This window comes from Equus asinus, chromosome 2, assembly GCF_041296235.1.
Source record: "Equus asinus isolate D_3611 breed Donkey chromosome 2, EquAss-T2T_v2, whole genome shotgun sequence".
Classification (NCBI taxonomy): Eukaryota; Metazoa; Chordata; class Mammalia; order Perissodactyla; family Equidae; genus Equus; species Equus asinus.
The window spans coordinates 134,897,534-134,916,253 of NC_091791.1; the positions used below are offsets into that span (position 1 = coordinate 134,897,534).

Genomic DNA, 18,720 nt, shown 5'->3' on the forward strand with positions numbered 1-18,720 from the left:
TCTGCAAACAGGTATTTTTGTGCTATCTTCCAAGTTGAAAAAGTCTGAACTAGAACAAACTTCATTACAGATTGAGCAGAATGCAATGAAAAATATGTATACATGACTCTGCTTAAGTCAGTTGTGAGGAAACACAGGGTGACAGAAAATACCAGGTCCTATAAACCAGTCCATTTACCAATATTTCAACCTTTACTTAATTACATTAACTTAACTTACCATCTTTTTTGAGGGACTGCTGCAGAACATCAGAAACCAACTCCTGGTCATTCTTCTGCCATTTGGTTATAAGCTCTTCTATAAATTGACCTTTTTTGCCCTCATTTCCCTGAAGGAGGTCAGTAACATATTCTCGTATCTCTTCAGCACTCTCAATTGACAAAACATACCTCAGGAAGCAAAGATGTAAGTAAGTTGTTGAAACAAGGCTAGCTTACACTATGTTTTTCAATAATCATAACAGAGATCAAGGTAGTAAAAACCATTCCATTAGAGGGTTTACTCTGAGCCAAATTCTATGCTAGATGCTAGGGATATAAATTTGATTAGGATAAAGAGCTTGACCTCAAGTAGTTCATAATCTAAATTTCATATAACCTTATTATATTTCTAGAATCAAATCAGTGTTTGAAGACAGGTTTATAGGGCTGTCCATTTTTCTATTTTTTTGAGGAAGATCAGCCCTGAGCTAACTGCTGCCAATCTTCCTCTACTTTATATGTGGGACACCTACCACAGCATGGCGTGCCAAGCAGTGCCATGTCTGCACCTGGGATCCGAGCTGGCAAAGCCTACGCCGCCGAGAAGCAGAACGTGCACACTTAACCGCTGCACCACCCAGCCGGGCCCTAGGGCTGTCCTTAATGTAGGAATACTTCCTATAACTACACATCTGCAGTCATTATGTTTTCCTAGGAACAATACAAATTATTTAAATCTCTATACTGCAAAACCTAAAATTTCTCTACTTTTTGCTAAAAATATGAATATATACTAAAATCTAACCAGTTATTAACATTCTTAAAAATTATAAATCAAGATTAGCATCACATCAGAGTAAGCAGATCTATTTTAAGGAAATGGTTCCTAAAAGTGAAAGGGGTGAGAGTACAAGTCAGTACAATTTTTCTAGGAATCAATCAGACAACACATTCGAAGTGCTGTAAAAATAATCCAATAATTTCATTGGTTTATATTAATCCAGTAATTCCATTGAACTCTACATGAAATGAGACAAAGAAAAATTTACGCAAAAAAGTTAACTGCATCATTATTTGAATTAGTGAGAAACTGGAAGCTATTTAAAACATCCATTGATGGAGAAGGGGTAATTGAACTCAAGTTTTTGGACTCTACAAAATGTAATATGCCACCACGAAAAGTGAAATTTTTGAATAATTATTATTGACCTGAGAAAATGCACTCACATAACGGTAAGCGAAATAGTAAGACAGACTATATAGCATATGATCCCAACTGCTATAAAAGGAATATGTATATCCATACACTTATGTGTAGAAAAAAGGCTAGAAGGTTATACACCAAAATGATTACCACCGAGTGGTAGGATTAGAGAGAGCTTTTGGGTTATTTTTATTTTCTCTTTTCCCCTACAATAAATATGTTTTGAAAATGTATCACAATATGCATGGGGAAAAAACACTAAGAGAGAAATGATGGTTATCTCTGGGTTGTAGTATTATGGTAATTTTGGTTTCCTCCTTTATCCTTTTGATATTTTTAGTTTTCTACAGTGAATATGTCACATCATTAGAGAAAAAGAAGCGAGAAACATTACTTATAAATGAAGATATCAGAGCATGAAAGTATTATAAAATCTGAAGAAATTGTAATTCAGACACACCAATATGGGATACAAGAAAAATTATTATAATAACGCTATATCCTTTAAATTAAAAAAATCATGTGATTGTTTCATTGTTTGCAGCATATGTACTGGGTTCTTTTCCTAATGTGGTTGTGGATTTACAGAGTTATGATCTATAGGTGAACAAAATCTGAGCTTTTGGGCATCATTAACAACATCTTCTAATCCATGATAGATTAAAAAACAGACACAATCATTCTTCAGGACTTTTACAGTTTAATCAGTTTAATCCTCAAGTTTACCAACCCCCATTGAAAGATTAATTGCTATCAAGGACTCAGTGGGATGCAAGGAACCTCAAGGGATTATTTAATTCGGAAGTATTCAAACCACTAGGGAAGTATTTAAAGAGTCACAGAAACATTTAAATAAATGTCATTTTAACGATTTAGCAAAGTATAGTAAAGAACAACATAATCCAAATATGTTATATACGAAATCTTACTGAAATAGAATCAACCAAAACATGAACTAAGGCAGACTGTGGAACAAAGTTTATTTTGCTAACTCTGTGTATAGATCTTAATGTTTCATAAACATGTCATTGATTAGGAAGGTGACAGCTCTCTGCTGTCTTTCTAAAAAGTTCGGGCCACTCATGCCAAATTGTTCAAGTTGGCACACTACTATAGTACACCTGAGTAATTCTCAAATGTTAGGCAAGGCACAGCAAATTTACACAGCAAATGCTTTCACCATGACATCATAGCCTGTTGTGCAATAACTAGTGAAAACCTAATAAGTGGTTCAAATAGCAATATATTATAGGTGGCTTTAGTGTTTATTTCAAGTTTTGAACAAGTCTTGTCTAACTTATGATTTAAAAAATGCAAGCCGGGGCCAGACTGGTGGTGTAGTGGTTAAGTTCAAACGCTCTGCTTTGGTGGTCCAGGGTTCACAGGTTTGGATCCTGGGCACAGACCTACACACAGCTCATCAAGCCATGCTGTGGTGGCGTTCCACATACAAAATAGAAGAGGACTGGCACAGATGTTAGATGAGGGCTGCTCTTCCTCAAGCAAAAAGAGGAAGACTGGGGCTGGCCCCGTGGCCAAGTGGTTAAGTTCACATGCTCTGCTTCGGTGGCCCAGGGTTTTGCCAGCTCAAAACCTGGGCACAGACATGGTACTGTTCATCAGGCCACACTGAGGTGGCACCCAACATGCCACAACTAGAAAGACCCACAACTAAAAATACACAACTATGTACCAGGGTGCTTTGGGGAGAAAAAAGGAAAAATAAAATCTTTAAAAAAAAAAAAGAGGAAGATTGGCTACAGATGTTAGCTCAGGGACAATCTTCCTCAGCAAAAAAAAAAAAAAAAAAAGCAAGCAAGCAGGTGTTCAGCCATACTTAGCTCTTTGACATTAAAAGAAATTTCTAATCACTGTTCTTTCAAAGGTGTAGATAAGTTTAACAGAATAAAATCTAAGGCTGCAAAATGAGCTGTTAAACCACAATCTATGAGAATTAGAATTTTCCTGATAGTGTGTAAGCAGATAAAATTGGATTCTGAGATTGAAAACAGTGCATTTATCCATACTCCACTGTTGATTCATCAAAAAAAGCCACAATCTTTTTTTTAAAGATTGGCACCTGAGCTAAAAACTGTTGCCAATCTTCCTTTTTTTTCTTCCCAAAGCCCCCCAGTACACAGTTGCATATTCCAGTTGTGAGCGCCTCTGGTCGTGCTATGTGGGACGCCGCTTCAGCATGGCTTGGTGAGCGGTCCCATGTCCGCCCCCAGGATCCCAACCGGCGAAAGCCTGGGCCGGTGATGCCAAGCATGCGAACTTAACTACTCGGCCACCGGCCGGCCCGTTTTTTGTTTTTTTTAACTGAACGACTTTTTTCGGTTTGGTATATTGCAAAGTCTCATTATTTTATTTGACAGCATTCCACAGCTTTATAAGATGTTTGAACACTAATTAAAACCTGATCTTGCCTTCAAACAAGGGTAAAGCCAAGTCATAAGATTTGGCTGGGTTTTTTGATAGTCTATCCCAGGGTTCAAAAAAAAAAAATCATTCAAAATACGCTCTCTTAACTGTCTCCTTCCTAACAAGTCTATTTTCTCCCAAACTCACATTGCTTCCTACAAAAGCCCTAGAACTGCCATTTAGGTTTCAGCATCAATGAACAAAGAATCAAATCAAGAAACACTTTCAGGTTCCTTGATCAAGTCCAGTTTTTGCAGACGTTTTTCCCTTCGGCCGAACACTGCACCCCCACCTTATCCATCCTTTAGTTCTCAGGTAAAAGTCATCCCTTGCAGTAAACCTTCTGAGTTTCTCAAATCTCAATGAGTCTTTTACTTCGTGCTCCCAAAACACCTGGCACTCAGCAATCAAGCAGAACCCAATTGTCTCAATGGTCTTTGTTGCCCGAGCACCTTGCATGCAGTAGCGCAACAAACGTTTGTTAAATAAATAATTGAAAACAGATATTAAATCATGTCACTATCTCCATTTTGTAAAAATCATAAGGATTAAAGATAAACTCTGCTAATTATTCATTCTATAAATGAGGAAAGTAAGGCACAGAGAGGGAAATTAAGTTGCCCAAGCTTCCAAAATTAGTAAATGACAACAAAAATAGAACCTGGGACTCCTGAGTCAGGAGTTATTTGCACTGTACCACGCCGCCCCCATTTACATTCCAGGTCCTATTTGACACAACCCACATCGGGCAAACTAAAATGTTCAGTGTAAAGAATTTATGGAAAGACAATTTGGCTTGCCCCTTCTCTCCAGGATCTATGAGGAAACTGGCTCCCGGACAGTCTTACAGGTCCAATTATCACGGATTTGGCGTTTTCCTAGGAAAAAGGGCCCCATCGGCCGACTGTGGAGCATGACACCTTATTCCAGAAGCTAAATTATAAAGCCGCAGGTCAAAACCCCGCGCCTGGATACCAACAATAGCCCTTTTATCACATTACTTCACTCATCAACTTTTTAGTCCTCCCCGCTTCCCCGTTCACTCAGCCAGAGCACATCCCAGAGCTCCTTCCCGCCTCGGACCCAAACTGGTCTTACTGCAGGATCTCCTCGCTGACATCCAGGCCGAAAGTTTTCTGCAACTGCTGGGTGCACCAGCCCACCAGCTGCTCCCGGGACGCCGCCCCAGCCACCGCCATCTTCCCCGGCCGGAACCAGCTGGGCTGCAAAAGCCCCGCGTCCCGCGCCGGACTAGTCCCCTTCGCAACACTGACTTCGCTCGCGCGGGTTCCGCCAGCCTGCACCGCCCCGCGCGGTCGCACCGCCCTCAACACAGATCCCTCCCACCTCCGTCTTCCCACTTCCGGAATTCTTTTCGATTGCCCACAGCTCAATCTGCGTGTGATTCTTCCGCGTCGTACGATTTAGGATTCGAGATCTGGGAATTCTGCTAAGACGCTACAAATGCCTATAGAAACTACAGTTTAGGAACAAAACAAAACAATAGCCCGTAACCTGAGGGGCCAGCTTTTAAAATGTTCTGGTTTAATGTAAAACATTTAAAAGAGCGCCTGGAAGCTAGAGTAAGCGCTGTAAGCATTTGCTCTGGTAGTAGTGGTTTTATTAATGTTCCCTGTGTTCTAATACTAGATTCATTCTACTAAAACCTGTTTCCTTTTAATTTTTTGAGCCAGGTCTGTTCCAGGAGGGCCAAGACAACTCAGTAAGCTCGAGGAGGGGAAAAAACCTTAATAAAACATGTGCTGGGATTTGGCTTTGAAGACCTTCCACATGAATTCTCTGTAGTGATTTTTAAGTTAAAGGTCTTTCAACCCAAGATGACCAGATTTAAGGGACTTTTGCTACTTCCTACTCCACTGGTACAACGGACTAGGGAAAATTTAGCAAGACTTTTCTGGAGAGCATAATGTTTTTGACATTTTTCATCAATAAATTTAATTAGCTGGCTTTGTGTTTACATTTACAGGTTCTTTATTCCCATTAGGCTATTTAGACTACGTAATTATGCTAATGGAATGCTGTTTCACCTTTTTATGTTGATATTTTCATTGACATAAATAATCAAAATCATCTAAGTGTATTGAGTTTAGATTGTCTTTGTTATTAGTTTGGAAAATATGATTTTCTAGCTTTAAAAAAATACTCTGGATGTTCATTGGTTGGGTACATTCATTTATTGAGTACACATTTTGTTTCTTCATAAAAATCCACTACCTTTAATACTAATTTTAAGTATCTAAATCGTTTACCTGTTTCTGTATCTGTTCAGTTCTCATAACTAAAATGTTAATTTTTTTTACTTATTATTTATTTTTTGAGGAAGATTAGCCCTGAGCTAAATGCTGCCAGTCCTCCTCTTTTTGCTGAGGAAGACTGGCCTTGAGCTAACATTCGTGCCCATCTTCCTCTACTTTATATGTGGGACGCCTGCCACAGCATGGCTTGCCAAGCAGTGCCGTGTCCGCACCTGGGATCCCAACCAAGAACACCAGGCCACCAAAGCGGAATGTGCACACTTAACTGCTGTGCCACCAGGCCAGCCCCTAAAATGTTAATTTCTTGAAGACAGACTACGACATTTTTTGTGCAATAGGACTCAGTATATCATACATATTATGATGAAATTACTAGAGCCTCCAGAATAAAAATATTCTTTTTCATAAAGCATACGTTAATGATTGCAATCTCCAGTTTGTAATGTAATATAATGACATTTGCAATCATTATCATTTATTAAATGCATTTCTGCCTAAGCAAAGCAAGCATACCTATTTAACATGACTTAAAGATATTCTTTTCTATAAATTTAGGCAGAAACTTCATTCATACATACTACAACTTTTCTTAATTCCCTAGCCCTTTGAAATTTTCAAGTTCACACCACACAACTCTATTTTATTTAACTGTAAGGGGAGGCACTTTTGCAAAGCAAACGTTTAAATTAAGACTTTTTACTAGGCATTACTGCCTTTTTCCTAATTTTTTACTCTAACATGCATCCTTTTCTATCATAATTGGTATTAAAAAGACAAACATACAAACACAGTTATAGTAATATGTAGACTGCCTCTGTGTGCAAAGGTATACATTCTTGCAATTCTTTCTAGCAATTTACTTGGCACGTGGACTAGGAGGAAGGACTGGCGGATCCTCCACTTAGGTGTAATCTCTGCAGTCATCTGGCATATGAGTTCTAATTCTTAATTCAGGCTTTATAGAAGCCACTTTAACTGAAAAGGAAATAATGTGCATTGAAGGAACGATTGAGAGGGACATGATGACAAAGAACAAAGGAACACCCTGAGGCTTATTGATTTTTCTAGTAGGAATTTGGCTGTAATCTTAGACTCCAAGGTTTAGACAAAGCTACAGATAATTTCCAATACACTTCCTGCTATTATAATGTTAATTTAACCTATCGTTTAGATTCTTTAATTCTAAAACGCAGAGTAGTTGTTGATTCTGTTGAAGAACTGAGTAGCCTATTTTCCCGAAAGTTCAAGCATAATTTATTGGAGAGAATCAATGCTGTGCTTACGCTTTCACGGTTGTCTTTAAGGTGAGCATTTAACAAAATACATCGCAAGTCAAGCTCATCTGATCATGTTTTATGCACGGTATTCAGAGAGTGAAAATCACTCCCCAGTGGTATTGTTAATAATTAGAAGGTAGGCATAGGGATAGAAAATAGTTAAGAGCTCCTATTCTAGAGTTATGCTCACTGTGTGCCAGGCATGTACCCTTAGCACATTTAGCATAATTTTTTTAAGAAACTCTGAGACCATAGCGGTCTCAGGAAGACGTTTTATTAATTTGTTTCTTTTTATGTGTGTATCTATATACCATTCACTCAGTTTTTTCTTTAGTTTCACATCCTAAAAACGCAGAAAAGTCCTGTAAATAAATTGTGTTTGCTTCCTTTTCTCCCATTTCATAGAATTGTTATGAACACTGCAGAGAGAGTTCATGCCTGTAGTATTAAAATTCACTTTATTTTGATTTGCAACAGAAAGTCCGCTTCATTTCAGGTTTCACTTCCAGGATTCAATCATTATGGATTTAACCTTGTGGTAGGTAACTTTTGAAGAAATGTTGGCATTCGCTGTCTCTCCTGGGTTTTCCTTTCTAAGCAGGCCGATTTCCCTAGTTCAGAATCTTGGCACCCACACATGGGGCCCCAGGAAAGCGCCCTGGCACCGCCCACCTGGGGCGGGTGCGAATCACAAGCTTCTGTAAGTTGATGGACGGGTCAGCGCTTCACCAAGCCTCCCCGCTGTCATCACTGGACACTGGCGATTGGTTGCGGGGGAACGGCGCGGAACCAATGGGAGCGGCGGTCCGGGAGAGTCCCTGGAGCGCGCGGGAAAGAGACCAATTTAAACTGTGGCGGGAGATTGGTTTTCGGCTCCTTGTCCCGCTAAACACCCGCGGCTGAAGAGTCAATTGGTTGCTCTCATCTCCTCGCGTTTGAACATGGTGCGGACTAAAGCAGACAGTGTCCCAGGCACCTACAGAAAAGGTGAGGCAGTCGTGCACGGTAGTGGAGGATACGGGGTTCTCTGGGTAGCCCGGCTGAGGGCGGGAGAGGCCGGGTCTCTCTACCGCCTTGTTTGCCTCACTGCTTCAGCTGGCCAGCAAGCAGCGGGGACGGGGGAAGGTTACCCTGCTGTTCTGGATTGCGGGGCTCTCCTCTCCAAGCAGCTGGCATAGGGACTGTGGTGAGAACGTAGCTACTGGGACTCGGTGTCGGAACCTTACTGCCCTCTTCTAAACGCCCTCCTTTGCCTCTCTCCTCAGTGGTGGCTTCTCGAGCCCCCAGGAAGGTGCTTGGTTCCTCCACCTCTGCCACTAATTCCACGTCGCCTTCGTCGAGGAAAGGTAAAAAGCGCCTCTGCAAGCTCCTGGAGGAACCCTCTCAAAAGGGGATGAGGCTTGGCACTACAGTTCTCCCGATCTGCGAACCCCCTGACCCACCGTGGAATTTGTTTTCCTAAGATCCTCACGCTCCAATTTCTTCCTTGCCCTTAATATAATGAGGGGGCCTTGGCCTCTTGGCGAGCTCGGGTAGAAGTGTGGGTCACATGGAAAGGAATCTCGAGCCTAGAGGTTAGGGACGGATACAGTTTATCTTCAAAACTATTTTTCTTTTCTGGTTTAGCGTTTTCATTTTTCTTACTATTGACAGATGGCTTTTTCTTGTAAGAGGCCATTTAAGCGCCCCTTTACTAGATTAAGAACTAGGACGGTAGTTAACAGTGCTAATCACGTTATCTTTTTAGTGTAAACGTTTTTGTTTTCACTTCTGTATGTTTTTCTTTCCTTCATTACTTTTCTTCCTTCTTTCTTTTTCTTTTTTTCCTTCCTTTTTTTTTTTTAGAGTGTGCTGTCTGTGTGTTTTCCAACTTTGCAGCTCCTGATTCTGCCTTTAGGACATTAGGAGGGGAAAATCAGGTCAGGGAAATAGCTTCACACAGCTCCTTCTGTGCAAGGAGAGGTTGAGAAAATACCGTGCCATCTGGTGCCTCATTCCTTTCAGTAGGAAATTGAGCAGTTGGGAAGATTAATTCCACTAGGTCTAATTAAGAACATACAGTGGAGCACCGTTAAGGACTTCATGGGTTTTTAAGTTAACGCAAACTTCCCCCTATTTAAAACATTTCATTAGAAATATTTACTATTTCAATCTCTTTAGATGAAAAGGAATAGTAGTTTAAAATGTTGAAAGTAGATGAATTTATTGGGAATATCATACCCTGTACTGCTAGACTAAATTCCAAGTAGGGCCACATCCCATTGTCTGGTCTACTATTGAATCACCAGAGTCAACTGAATAGATCCTTAATGAACACATAATGAAATGTGTTGGACAAATGCATCCATTAAGGCATTTTACAGATCTCTATTTTTAATCAATAACCAACTGTATGAAATTGGAAATGTCCTCATTTTAAAGATGAAAAACTTTACGCTTGTAACTTGGTAAAGGTCACGCAACTAAATCAGCAGAGCTGGGTTTGAATCCTGTGCTGAAGTCTGTTGCTGCTATATACTTTGTAGTGGAGAAATCATTCTCATAAGGTTCCTTCGGGAAAATTATGAATCAAAGGATCATTATTTTTTAAAGGCTATTTGTACTTTTTAAAAATTACAAGCAATATAATTTCAGACAGTATATATGGAAGCAACTTTTATGTTTTCTTTAACTGCTAGAGTTTGTGACAAATGTGTTTAAAGTAAAAGATACATGTAGTAACAATAATTTGCTCCTCTTGGTATTCCAATCATTACTTTATAAAGGGGCAGGAATTTTCCCTCAATTTTTCCTTTATATTACTATTTTAAAATAATCAGGAATTGGATTTACCTTGTGAACTGAAACGGAGCCAAGTACTTTGAAAAGTGGAACCTATTTTTGCGGAAACTTGCACATTACTGTATGTATACTTGTTTTGCCTTCTATATGTCCTTTAAATGACCTTATTAAGTAAAAATTTGGCAGTTTATACTACATGATGCTACTTTATATTAGGAAAAAGTGTGTCAAATTTTAGTATGATAGTACATAAGACTATGTGGCGATGTGAATAGCTCTGCTTGTGGACAAAATATGAAAAATATTTTCCAGTTGTAAAAACTTTGTTAAAACTGTTTCTCTAGGCTAAAGGATAACTATAATAAAGTATTATTATACATTATGTATAATAATGTATAATGTACTATTGACTGAATACAGCTTTATCATGTCACATTTTCTAATTCTTTAAGATGGATGTAATACCATTTAATATCCTTTAGATTTGATGTTAAAGAATTATGTTTCCCTTTAAGGAATGGTGACTATATTCTTAGTTCTTATTTAGTTCCATCTTTTTATATTTTATAGCTGAAAATAAGTATGCAGGAGGAAATCCAGTTTGTGTGCGCCCAACTCCCAAGTGGCAAAAAGGAATCGGAGAATTCTTCAGGCTGTCCCCTAAAGATTCTGAAAAAGAGAATCGGATTCCTGAAGAGGCAGGAAGCAGTGGCTTAGGAAAAGCAAAGAGAAAGTAAGTTTTTATATTCTGGAATATAAAGAAAATACTTATATTCTTGAAAATACAAGACAGTAGAATATTGAGTAATTTTAAGGTTTCTCCTTGAGAAGATAAGAAAATACAAACCAGAGGTTTTTTGAACTTGTGCTAATCTTATTATAAGTCACTCTCAAATTTCAAACATCAATGAAAGGTATTATTTTTACTCATTCAAGTCACTCAGAGAGGATCAGTTCCCATTTAGATAAGTGCTACATTATTAACCGTGAACTTCTTGTCTTTATTCTTTAATTTTTATTGTCTATTTTCTATACCCTTTTTATTTTCCCAAAAGCAATTTCCATGTTGGTTTATCTAGCTTGAATTCCATTAAGCCTGTGCCCCCAAAAAACTACTAGTTCAACCCCCATAAGAAATATATAACCAATGTAGAGGCCCGCCCGGTGGTGCAGCAGTTAAGTTCACACATTCTGCTTCTCAGCGGCCAGGGGTTTGCCAGTTCGGATCCCAGGTGCCGACATGGCACTGCTTGGCAAAAGACATGCTGTGGTAGGCGTCCCACATATAAAGTAGAGGAAGATGGGCATGGATGTTAGCTCAGGGCTAATCTTCCTAAAAAAAAAAAAAAGAAATATATAGCTAAGGTAGAAAAGTTGTAAAGTACAGAAATCTCCACCACTTAAAAACAATCAAAACTAACACCATGGTGTATTTTCTTTACAACTTCTCTATAAATATGTAAGAATACTTCAAAACAAAACAAGGTGAGGATAAAACTGCACACATACTGAGTTCAGGTGCAAGCTTTTTACGATAAATCAAGCTTTAAGCTTTTAATGTCAGTAAAATGCTTACGGTAAATTTTTTTTTTTCCTGAGGAAGATTAGCCCTGAGCTAACTACTGCCAATCCTCTTCTTTTTGCTGAGGAAGACTGGCCCTGAGCTAACATCCATGCCCATCCTCCTCTGCTTTATAAGTGGGACACCTACCACAGCATGGCTTTTTGCCAAGTGGTACCATGTCCACACCCGGGATCTGAACCAGCAAACCCTGGGCTGCCAAGAAGCCAAACGTGGGAACTTAACTGCTGCACCACCGGGCCAGCCCCATGCTTACGGTAAATGTTAAGCAGAAATTTTGGATATGAAAGTACAATCTTTATTGTATAAAAGATATGGATATAAATATACCAAATGTCTGTATAAAATATACCAAATATCAATAGTGATTATCTCTGGGAAGAAATCTCTCAGGGCCGGCCTGGTGGCATAGTGGTTAAGTTTCTGCACTCCTCTTTGGTGGCCCGGGGTTCATGGGTTTGGATCCCGGGTGCTGACCTACACACAACTCATCAAGCCATGCTGTGGTGGCATCCCACATACAAAATAGAGGAAGACTGGCACACATATTCTCTCAGTGACAATCTTCCTCAAGCAAAAAGAGGGCCAAGTTAGCTCAGGCCCAATCTACTTCACAAAAAAACACAACAAAACAAAACAAAACTCTCCTCATACTCAGTGTTACCAACTTTCAACAACAAACATACTTGTTTTTTGAAGAATGAGGAAAAAAATAATGCCACTTATAATAATGCCAAAGGCAATGGAAACTTGCTTGTTTTTTCCTCCCCTTTTTTAATACGTTTATAAGTAATATGGTCCAGGGTCTCTAAACAACTTTGAAATATTTTGTTTTAAAAGCAAATTATTTGACTAGGGGCCAGGAGTGGTGAGCACAGGTGGGTGGGTAATGCCACGTCACTGCCATTATGATGCCCCCTATTTAAGACCCTGCCAGCTACCTTCCCCACATCAGCTAGAAGCCTGTGATCATCCAGCGCACCAAGTGGCAGGCCTGACCCAAGGTACAGTGACCAACATTGCCAAGGAGATGGTGGCCAGCCTCAGTATGCGGCTGCTACTTCTGGTGCTACTTCTACCCACACAGATTTATACATTCGTTCCTCTAGTCAGCACGCCAGAGCCACCATGGGAAACCACAACAAGAACAACAGCAGCCAGCTGTGCTGTGCAATTAACAGCCAGTCTCCTTGTGATCTTGCTTGCCCTTCTACATCTCTACTGTTAAGAGACTTAGGCCAAGAAACATCTACAGTTCACCAACCCATATTCTAAAGCCCACTCCGTATGGCATCTAGGAGGAAAGTGTGGCAAGGGAAAAACAGGTCTTCATAAAATCTACTAATTACTGATCTGTTAACACAGAAAATGTTTAGAGTCTCAAATTGGACTGGTTTAAAGAGCATCTGAAGGATTTGAATGCCGATATTAAATCTGGAGTTTCATGCACAAGATTGAAGAGACAACATCAAAAATTAATGACATGATTAAATGTAGCTTAAGAAATATAGACATTTAAAACTCTGCCTTGAAAACAAGAATAATTTCACCTTGATCTAGAGAAAAAGGATGAGCTGTGGAATGGAGACTCGGTTTTCACTTTGGTTCATTAAATCTAGAAGGCTGTAAAATGATTAGGTAATATATAAAGTTTCTGTGATTCTATTTATGTGTACATTGAAAGGAACCACTAGGTGTTACTGTCAATCCTCTATGTATTATTTCAGCAGTCCTAATTCAGTGCTGATATACTCTATTATGTAAAGTTTTACATTGTTTTCACTGTTCTCTTGGGAACTTAATTCTTTCCTCTGGGGCTTTGGATATGACATTGCATTTGACTTTATGTAGTAAGTGACAGGTGCCAGGGCAATGATGGATTGGAATCTACTACAAATCCAAGTATGAGCAATTCTTGTATTTACACTTAAAAGTCAAATGACAGGTACTTCCTATCACACTTTCCCATCCAACGAGTGTAAGATTCATTTAGCTAACTTGGATCACTTGATTCAGAGATTAGACGTGTATTGATTTCAACCAATCTTTAAATACTGCTTTTTATTTCTGCATATGGTGAATAATTTTTAAAACTTAAAAATTGATCTGTTTTGAAGGCATATTTGACAAATCTTAAAATTAAGAGGCAAATATATGAAGAAGGCATATATAATGTATAGTAACTATTTGGGAAGTGAAGACTGGAAACTTGCCTGCATTACATTCACAATACTTTTGTGCTCATTCTGTGAATATTAAAAAAAACCTTTATGAATCAGAATAGCTACATTTGGAACACTTTCTATGTCAGTCAATATTTTTAGATAGTTAGAACCTGTCCTAAACCTAAGTGGACTTGATTTTAGGAAGTAAAACTTCTTCAACTGCCTTGAAGTATAGAAACCTTTTCAGAAATAGATAATCCATGAAATCTTTGCTTTACAAATCTTCATGTTCACACACTGATGCTTAGATGTTACAGTATCCAATATGGCCACAGTACTCTTAATCCAACATTTACCACCTTTAGAAACCCACACAGGAACAACCAGATCCAATAGATCTCAAGCTATATGAGATCCATGTATGTAAATGAACACTCCTTTTTGCTTCATATCTGAACACTGGACATCTGTTTTGGATTGTGCATTGTGTTTGGAATTGATTTGCATTGAACACAAGCTAAATAAAAATAAATGGTTGAAAGAGCAATTAATACAAAACGTTTGACATGTAAAGTGATGTTTATGCGTATAAAATTTTAAGAATTATTCAATACTGTTCATAAAGTCATTTAGTAAATGGTTATTGAGTGCCTACTATCCATCTTAGGAGATATTTAAGAGGAATGGCAAACTCTGGGGCAATAAGTAAATTTTAGACTTTGTTGCTATATCACTATTATGATTTCTGGTTTCAATAAAAAACAACCAAGGGGATGCATTTTGGATAGAGCCTTTTAATAGACTTGTCTTCATGATCTTATGTCTCTTTTAGTTCCCTCTCATTGTCTGGCATCAATCTTCCTTGTTCTTTCTCTTTCTACTATGAATAAGCTAGTAGTCAATATTAGCTCTAGAATATATTACAGTCCTCTTGAATTATTTGTGACTTCCATTAAGGAAACAAAATATTTGGCAATATAGCCAAATATAGCTATACCATTGATCATCATAGCAATAAAACGTATATTACAGGCTTTCCACCATATGGAGAAAGATTACGCATATATTCTCATAAAGAACTTTGATCCATGGTATAATAAAATCTGTGACATAAAACTAGCTAATAGAGGGGCCGGCCCCGTGGCTGAGTGGTTGGGTTCGCGTGCTCCGCTTCAGCGGCCTGGGGTTTCGCTGATTCGGATTCTGGGCATGCACATGGCAGCACTCGTCAGCCCACACTGGGGCGGCGTCCCACATGCCACAACTAGAAGGACCCACAACTGAAATATACAACTATATACTGGGGGGATTTGGGGAGAAAAAGCAGAAAAAAAAAAGAAGATTGGCAAGAGTTGTTAGCTCAGGTGCCAATCTTTAAAAAACAAAACAAAACTAGGTAATAGAGGTTTATATTATTCCTTTAGGTCCCTTTCTTAGATTTGCCTTTGTTTAAGAGAGGCGTAATTACTCCTTTATAGATAGTAAATCAATAGATTTTAGATATTGATAGTAAATAGTAAACTCTCAGTTTATAAGAAGGACTTCTGCTAAAATTCTATAACTCATAATCTGAAATATGGCTACTCCTATGGCTTTATTTTTCTCACAAAGGCAAACTCCCATCAGTTGCATGGGGGAGAGTCAGAATCAAGAAAGACTATCTACTTAAAACCTTGAAAAGAACTATGGTACCTAAAGTAAACCAGGTCCTCGCAAAAAGGAAGTTTGGGTCGTGATAGTTTAGTGTTCATTTGTTAACTTGATTTAATGTCCAGGAAAATACAATGAAGACCTCTTGGTAATCTAATACTAGGTGAGTCAATGATACTCTGATATCAAGTCAGAATACCTTCGTTTTAGCTTCCTTATTTCACTACCTAGTTCTATGACCATCCTGGGTTATGGATGTAATTTGAAAACTGATTATTTTAGAACAGATCTCACAAATCCTCATTAGCTCTAAAAAAAAATTCTGATATATGAGTAAGTTTTTAATTGACTATAAAAAAAGGTAATAAGTACAAAATCGCTTTGGGATAATATAAATTATTTTTCAAAATTTATGACTACCATATGCCAACTTAAACAATTTTGGGGTTTTCCTAATCAGGTAATACATTCATATGGTTCAAAAGGGTATACAGACAAATATGACAACCTGCAATGTTTTTTTCTGCTCAGGTGGGTTGGTTAATTTTTTTGCTTTTTATTATCACAAAGTTCTTGCTGAAGGATTATACTCTGTTTATCCATCCACTTATGTGGAAAGAAAATGCTATAGAAATACAGGTTCCCTTTTTAATGAAAATGGCAACATATTTTAAAGGAGAAACACTTTATTCAGCAAATTAACAGGTAAAATAAAATGTTAAAAATTTTGTTGGGGCTGGTCCTGTGGCCTAGTGGTTCAGTTCTCGCGCTCCGCTTCGGTGGCCCAGGGTTTCGCTGGTTTGGATCCTGGGCGCGGACATGGCACCGCTCATCAAGCCATGCTGAGGCAGCATCCCACATGCCACAGCTAGAAGGACCCACAACTAAAAATATACAACTATGTACTGGGGGGCTTTGGGGAGAAAAAGGAAAAAAATAAAATCTTTAAAAAAAAATATTTTGTTGTTCTAGTACTTGTAATTTGTAGGTGTTTGACAATTAATGGGGTTTAATTTTTTCTTATTTCTAGGCACTTGACCAGACCACTGCACTGTTAGTTAATGTTCCTGATTTATACAAGTTTGTAACTATTTTTGTTTTGTTTTTTTAAACAGTTGATACTAGGGTGACTACTGAAGTTCTCTATTCTTTCCACAGAGCACGTCCTTTGCCACCTGATGACACAGATGACGAAAAAGAATAGAACTTTTTTATTCATCCTTGACTCACGTCTCCTGTTTACTCTGGTATTCTGGGATGTAAATTTGCATAAATGTATTTGTTCCAATTAGCTTTGTTCAATAGGCATTTAATTTAAAAAATGAGGCTTACATTTAGTTATTCAAAAGCAAGTAGTTACGATATTGGTGAGTTTGTAAGATTAATTATGGTTACTTAGCTTAGTACTGAATATAATGCAGTATTTGGTTTCTTTTACCTGTTACTAAGCTCCTTGTACTTGCTAAAAACAAATCATTGCATGGTGTTCTAATTATGAATCTGCTGTATTTGAGATTTGTTTAGATCTTTGTACTGCTGCCATGTTTATTGGCATTTGATTATTGGAATGGTGCCATATTTTTGTTCCTTTTCTTTGCTTTAAAAAGCAGAGTTAGATTTTTTGCACATTAAAAAAATTCAGTATTAATTAAACTGAACCTACACCTTTTTTAAGAAAGGGGACCAATGATGCAATGTTGAAAAAATTTGGATGACTATCTTCTCCTTAGAAAAATTAAGGGCAGTTTGCTCCTGACGGTTTAAACGGTTGATAGAGCTTCTCACAACAACAACAAGATAAAATACTAGCATAGAATCAGGCAGGAAGGTTCCATAAACTACATTAAAAAAGAGGAATTTTCCTAGAATATGCATTTGATTCAGTATCATAAAATATTACCCTTTGGGCCTATACTTTTAAAGTTGGAAATCAATAAAACATGAAAAGCAAATCATGGCATAAACCCAGAGCTATGTCCAAAGTCCTTAGAACTACCATTATATTTTTCAAGATAACCAAGGGTATAATTGAAGAGGTGGGTATAATGTTGCTTAATAATTGATATTCTTGCTTCCTCATCACACTTTTTGCTCACTGACGTTCTGTTGTTAAAATTAACCATGTTTTAACAGGTATGTTTTTCTGAAGTTTCTTTGTAATAAATGAATACTCACTTATTTTCAAAATAGATTATTCATTTGTGTGCTTCCTAAGATTATGGCCCACTAGATATTTCTATTTTATTTCTTATCAATACAAATCAGTGCATTGTCCTGATTTTATCATCTTCCAAACTGAGTCCTAATGATTGTAGATTATATTTTTTGCTTTGTCTTTTAAAGGTGGATATCAAACAGAATGTTACTGAATTTCAAGCAGTTTTTATCCTAAGTACTTCCTTGATAATTAGGCTTCTTATTAAAGAGTAGCTCAGGGGCTGGCCCTGTGGCTGAGTGGTTAAGTTTGCACCCTCCACTGCAGCGGCCCAGGGTTTTGCTGGTTTGGATCCTGGGCGCGGACATGGCACTGCTTGTCAGGCCACGTTGAGGTAGTGTCCCACATGCCACAGCTAGAAGGACCCACAACTAAAATATACAACTATGTACCAGGGGGCTTTGGGGAGAAAAAGGAAAAATAAAATCTTTAGAAAAAAGAGTAGCTCAAACCAACTCTATTAACGTCAAGTTCTGATGAGTCTGAAAGCTATTTTGCTATTTTTCATTGACAGAGAGAGAAATTTTGGTGGTGTGTCCAATGAAGTCTAATTTTGATATGTAATTGTTTCTAAAAAATTTGACCTAAAGAACCTACACTCTTTTCAAATATACAACATTTGATGCTGTCTCACTTTTATTAGGCAAAGGTCTCATGTAATCTGCTTCCTTGTCAAAGCCTTTTTAAAATGTAGATTGGCAATTTAGCCTCTTCTAAAGATGAGGGAAGCATAGGCTCCCTGTTTCCATTAAAACTGAATCAAAAAATAAAATTTGTACATTGAAAAGATAATTAAACTAAGTCTGTAATTTTATACCCTTCTTCACAAAGTTAATCTAGTTTTCCTCTTTGAATAGATTATTCAAATTATTAATGCTAGTGTCAAATTACTGACCAAACAACGATTGAAACTACTTTTCTGGAATTTTTGAATGCTAAAACTCTG

At 38.0% G+C, this 18,720-nt stretch overlaps 2 protein-coding genes across 6 annotated transcripts in view; one reads left to right on the forward strand and one right to left on the reverse strand.

The window, feature by feature from the left end:
* TRIP4 (thyroid hormone receptor interactor 4) overlaps window positions 1–5,180 on the reverse strand; it is a 56,574-nt gene extending 51,394 nt beyond the window's left edge. For 3 of the 4 annotated variants that reach the window (XR_011498943.1, XM_070500237.1, XM_070500245.1), the window contains exons 1-2: window positions 4,927–5,100; window positions 220–389 (exon numbers count right to left, since the gene is read on the reverse strand). Coding sequence is in view for 3 of the 4 variants with exons in the window: in XM_070500237.1 (XP_070356338.1) it covers window positions 220–389; window positions 4,927–5,027 (271 nt within the window). In the remaining variant the exon portion in view is untranslated. Of the gene's footprint in view, window positions 1–219; window positions 390–4,926 lie in introns of all 4 variants that reach the window. The other variant, XM_014850459.3, reaches the window with a different exon arrangement.
* Window positions 5,181–8,169: 2,989 nt separating this feature from the next.
* On the forward strand, window positions 8,170–17,737 carry PCLAF (PCNA clamp associated factor). Of its 2 annotated transcripts, XM_014850481.3 has the most exons (4): window positions 8,170–8,368; window positions 8,647–8,727; window positions 10,733–10,895; window positions 16,718–17,737. In XM_014850481.3, the coding sequence occupies exons 1-4, from the start codon at window positions 8,323–8,325 to the stop codon at window positions 16,761–16,763; spliced, it is 336 nt and encodes a 111-aa protein (XP_014705967.1). In that variant the 5' UTR covers window positions 8,170–8,322; the 3' UTR covers window positions 16,764–17,737. The 2 variants fall into 2 exon arrangements, with proteins under 2 accessions (XP_014705967.1, XP_070356316.1); XM_070500215.1 differs by lacking the exon at window positions 10,733–10,895 and having other exon boundaries at window positions 8,175–8,368.
* The last annotated feature ends 983 nt before the right edge of the window (window positions 17,738–18,720 follow it).

Coding starts and splice junctions, on each gene's coding strand:
- PCLAF (XM_014850481.3), top strand. CDS start 8,323: ATGGTGCGGACTAAAGCAGACAGTGTCCCAGGCACCTACAGAAAAG. Junction 8,728..10,732: donor GTCGCCTTCGTCGAGGAAAG/GTAAAAAGCGCC, acceptor TATATTTTATAG/CTGAAAATAAGTATGCAGGA. Junction 10,896..16,717: donor TTAGGAAAAGCAAAGAGAAA/GTAAGTTTTTAT, acceptor TTCTTTCCACAG/AGCACGTCCTTTGCCACCTG.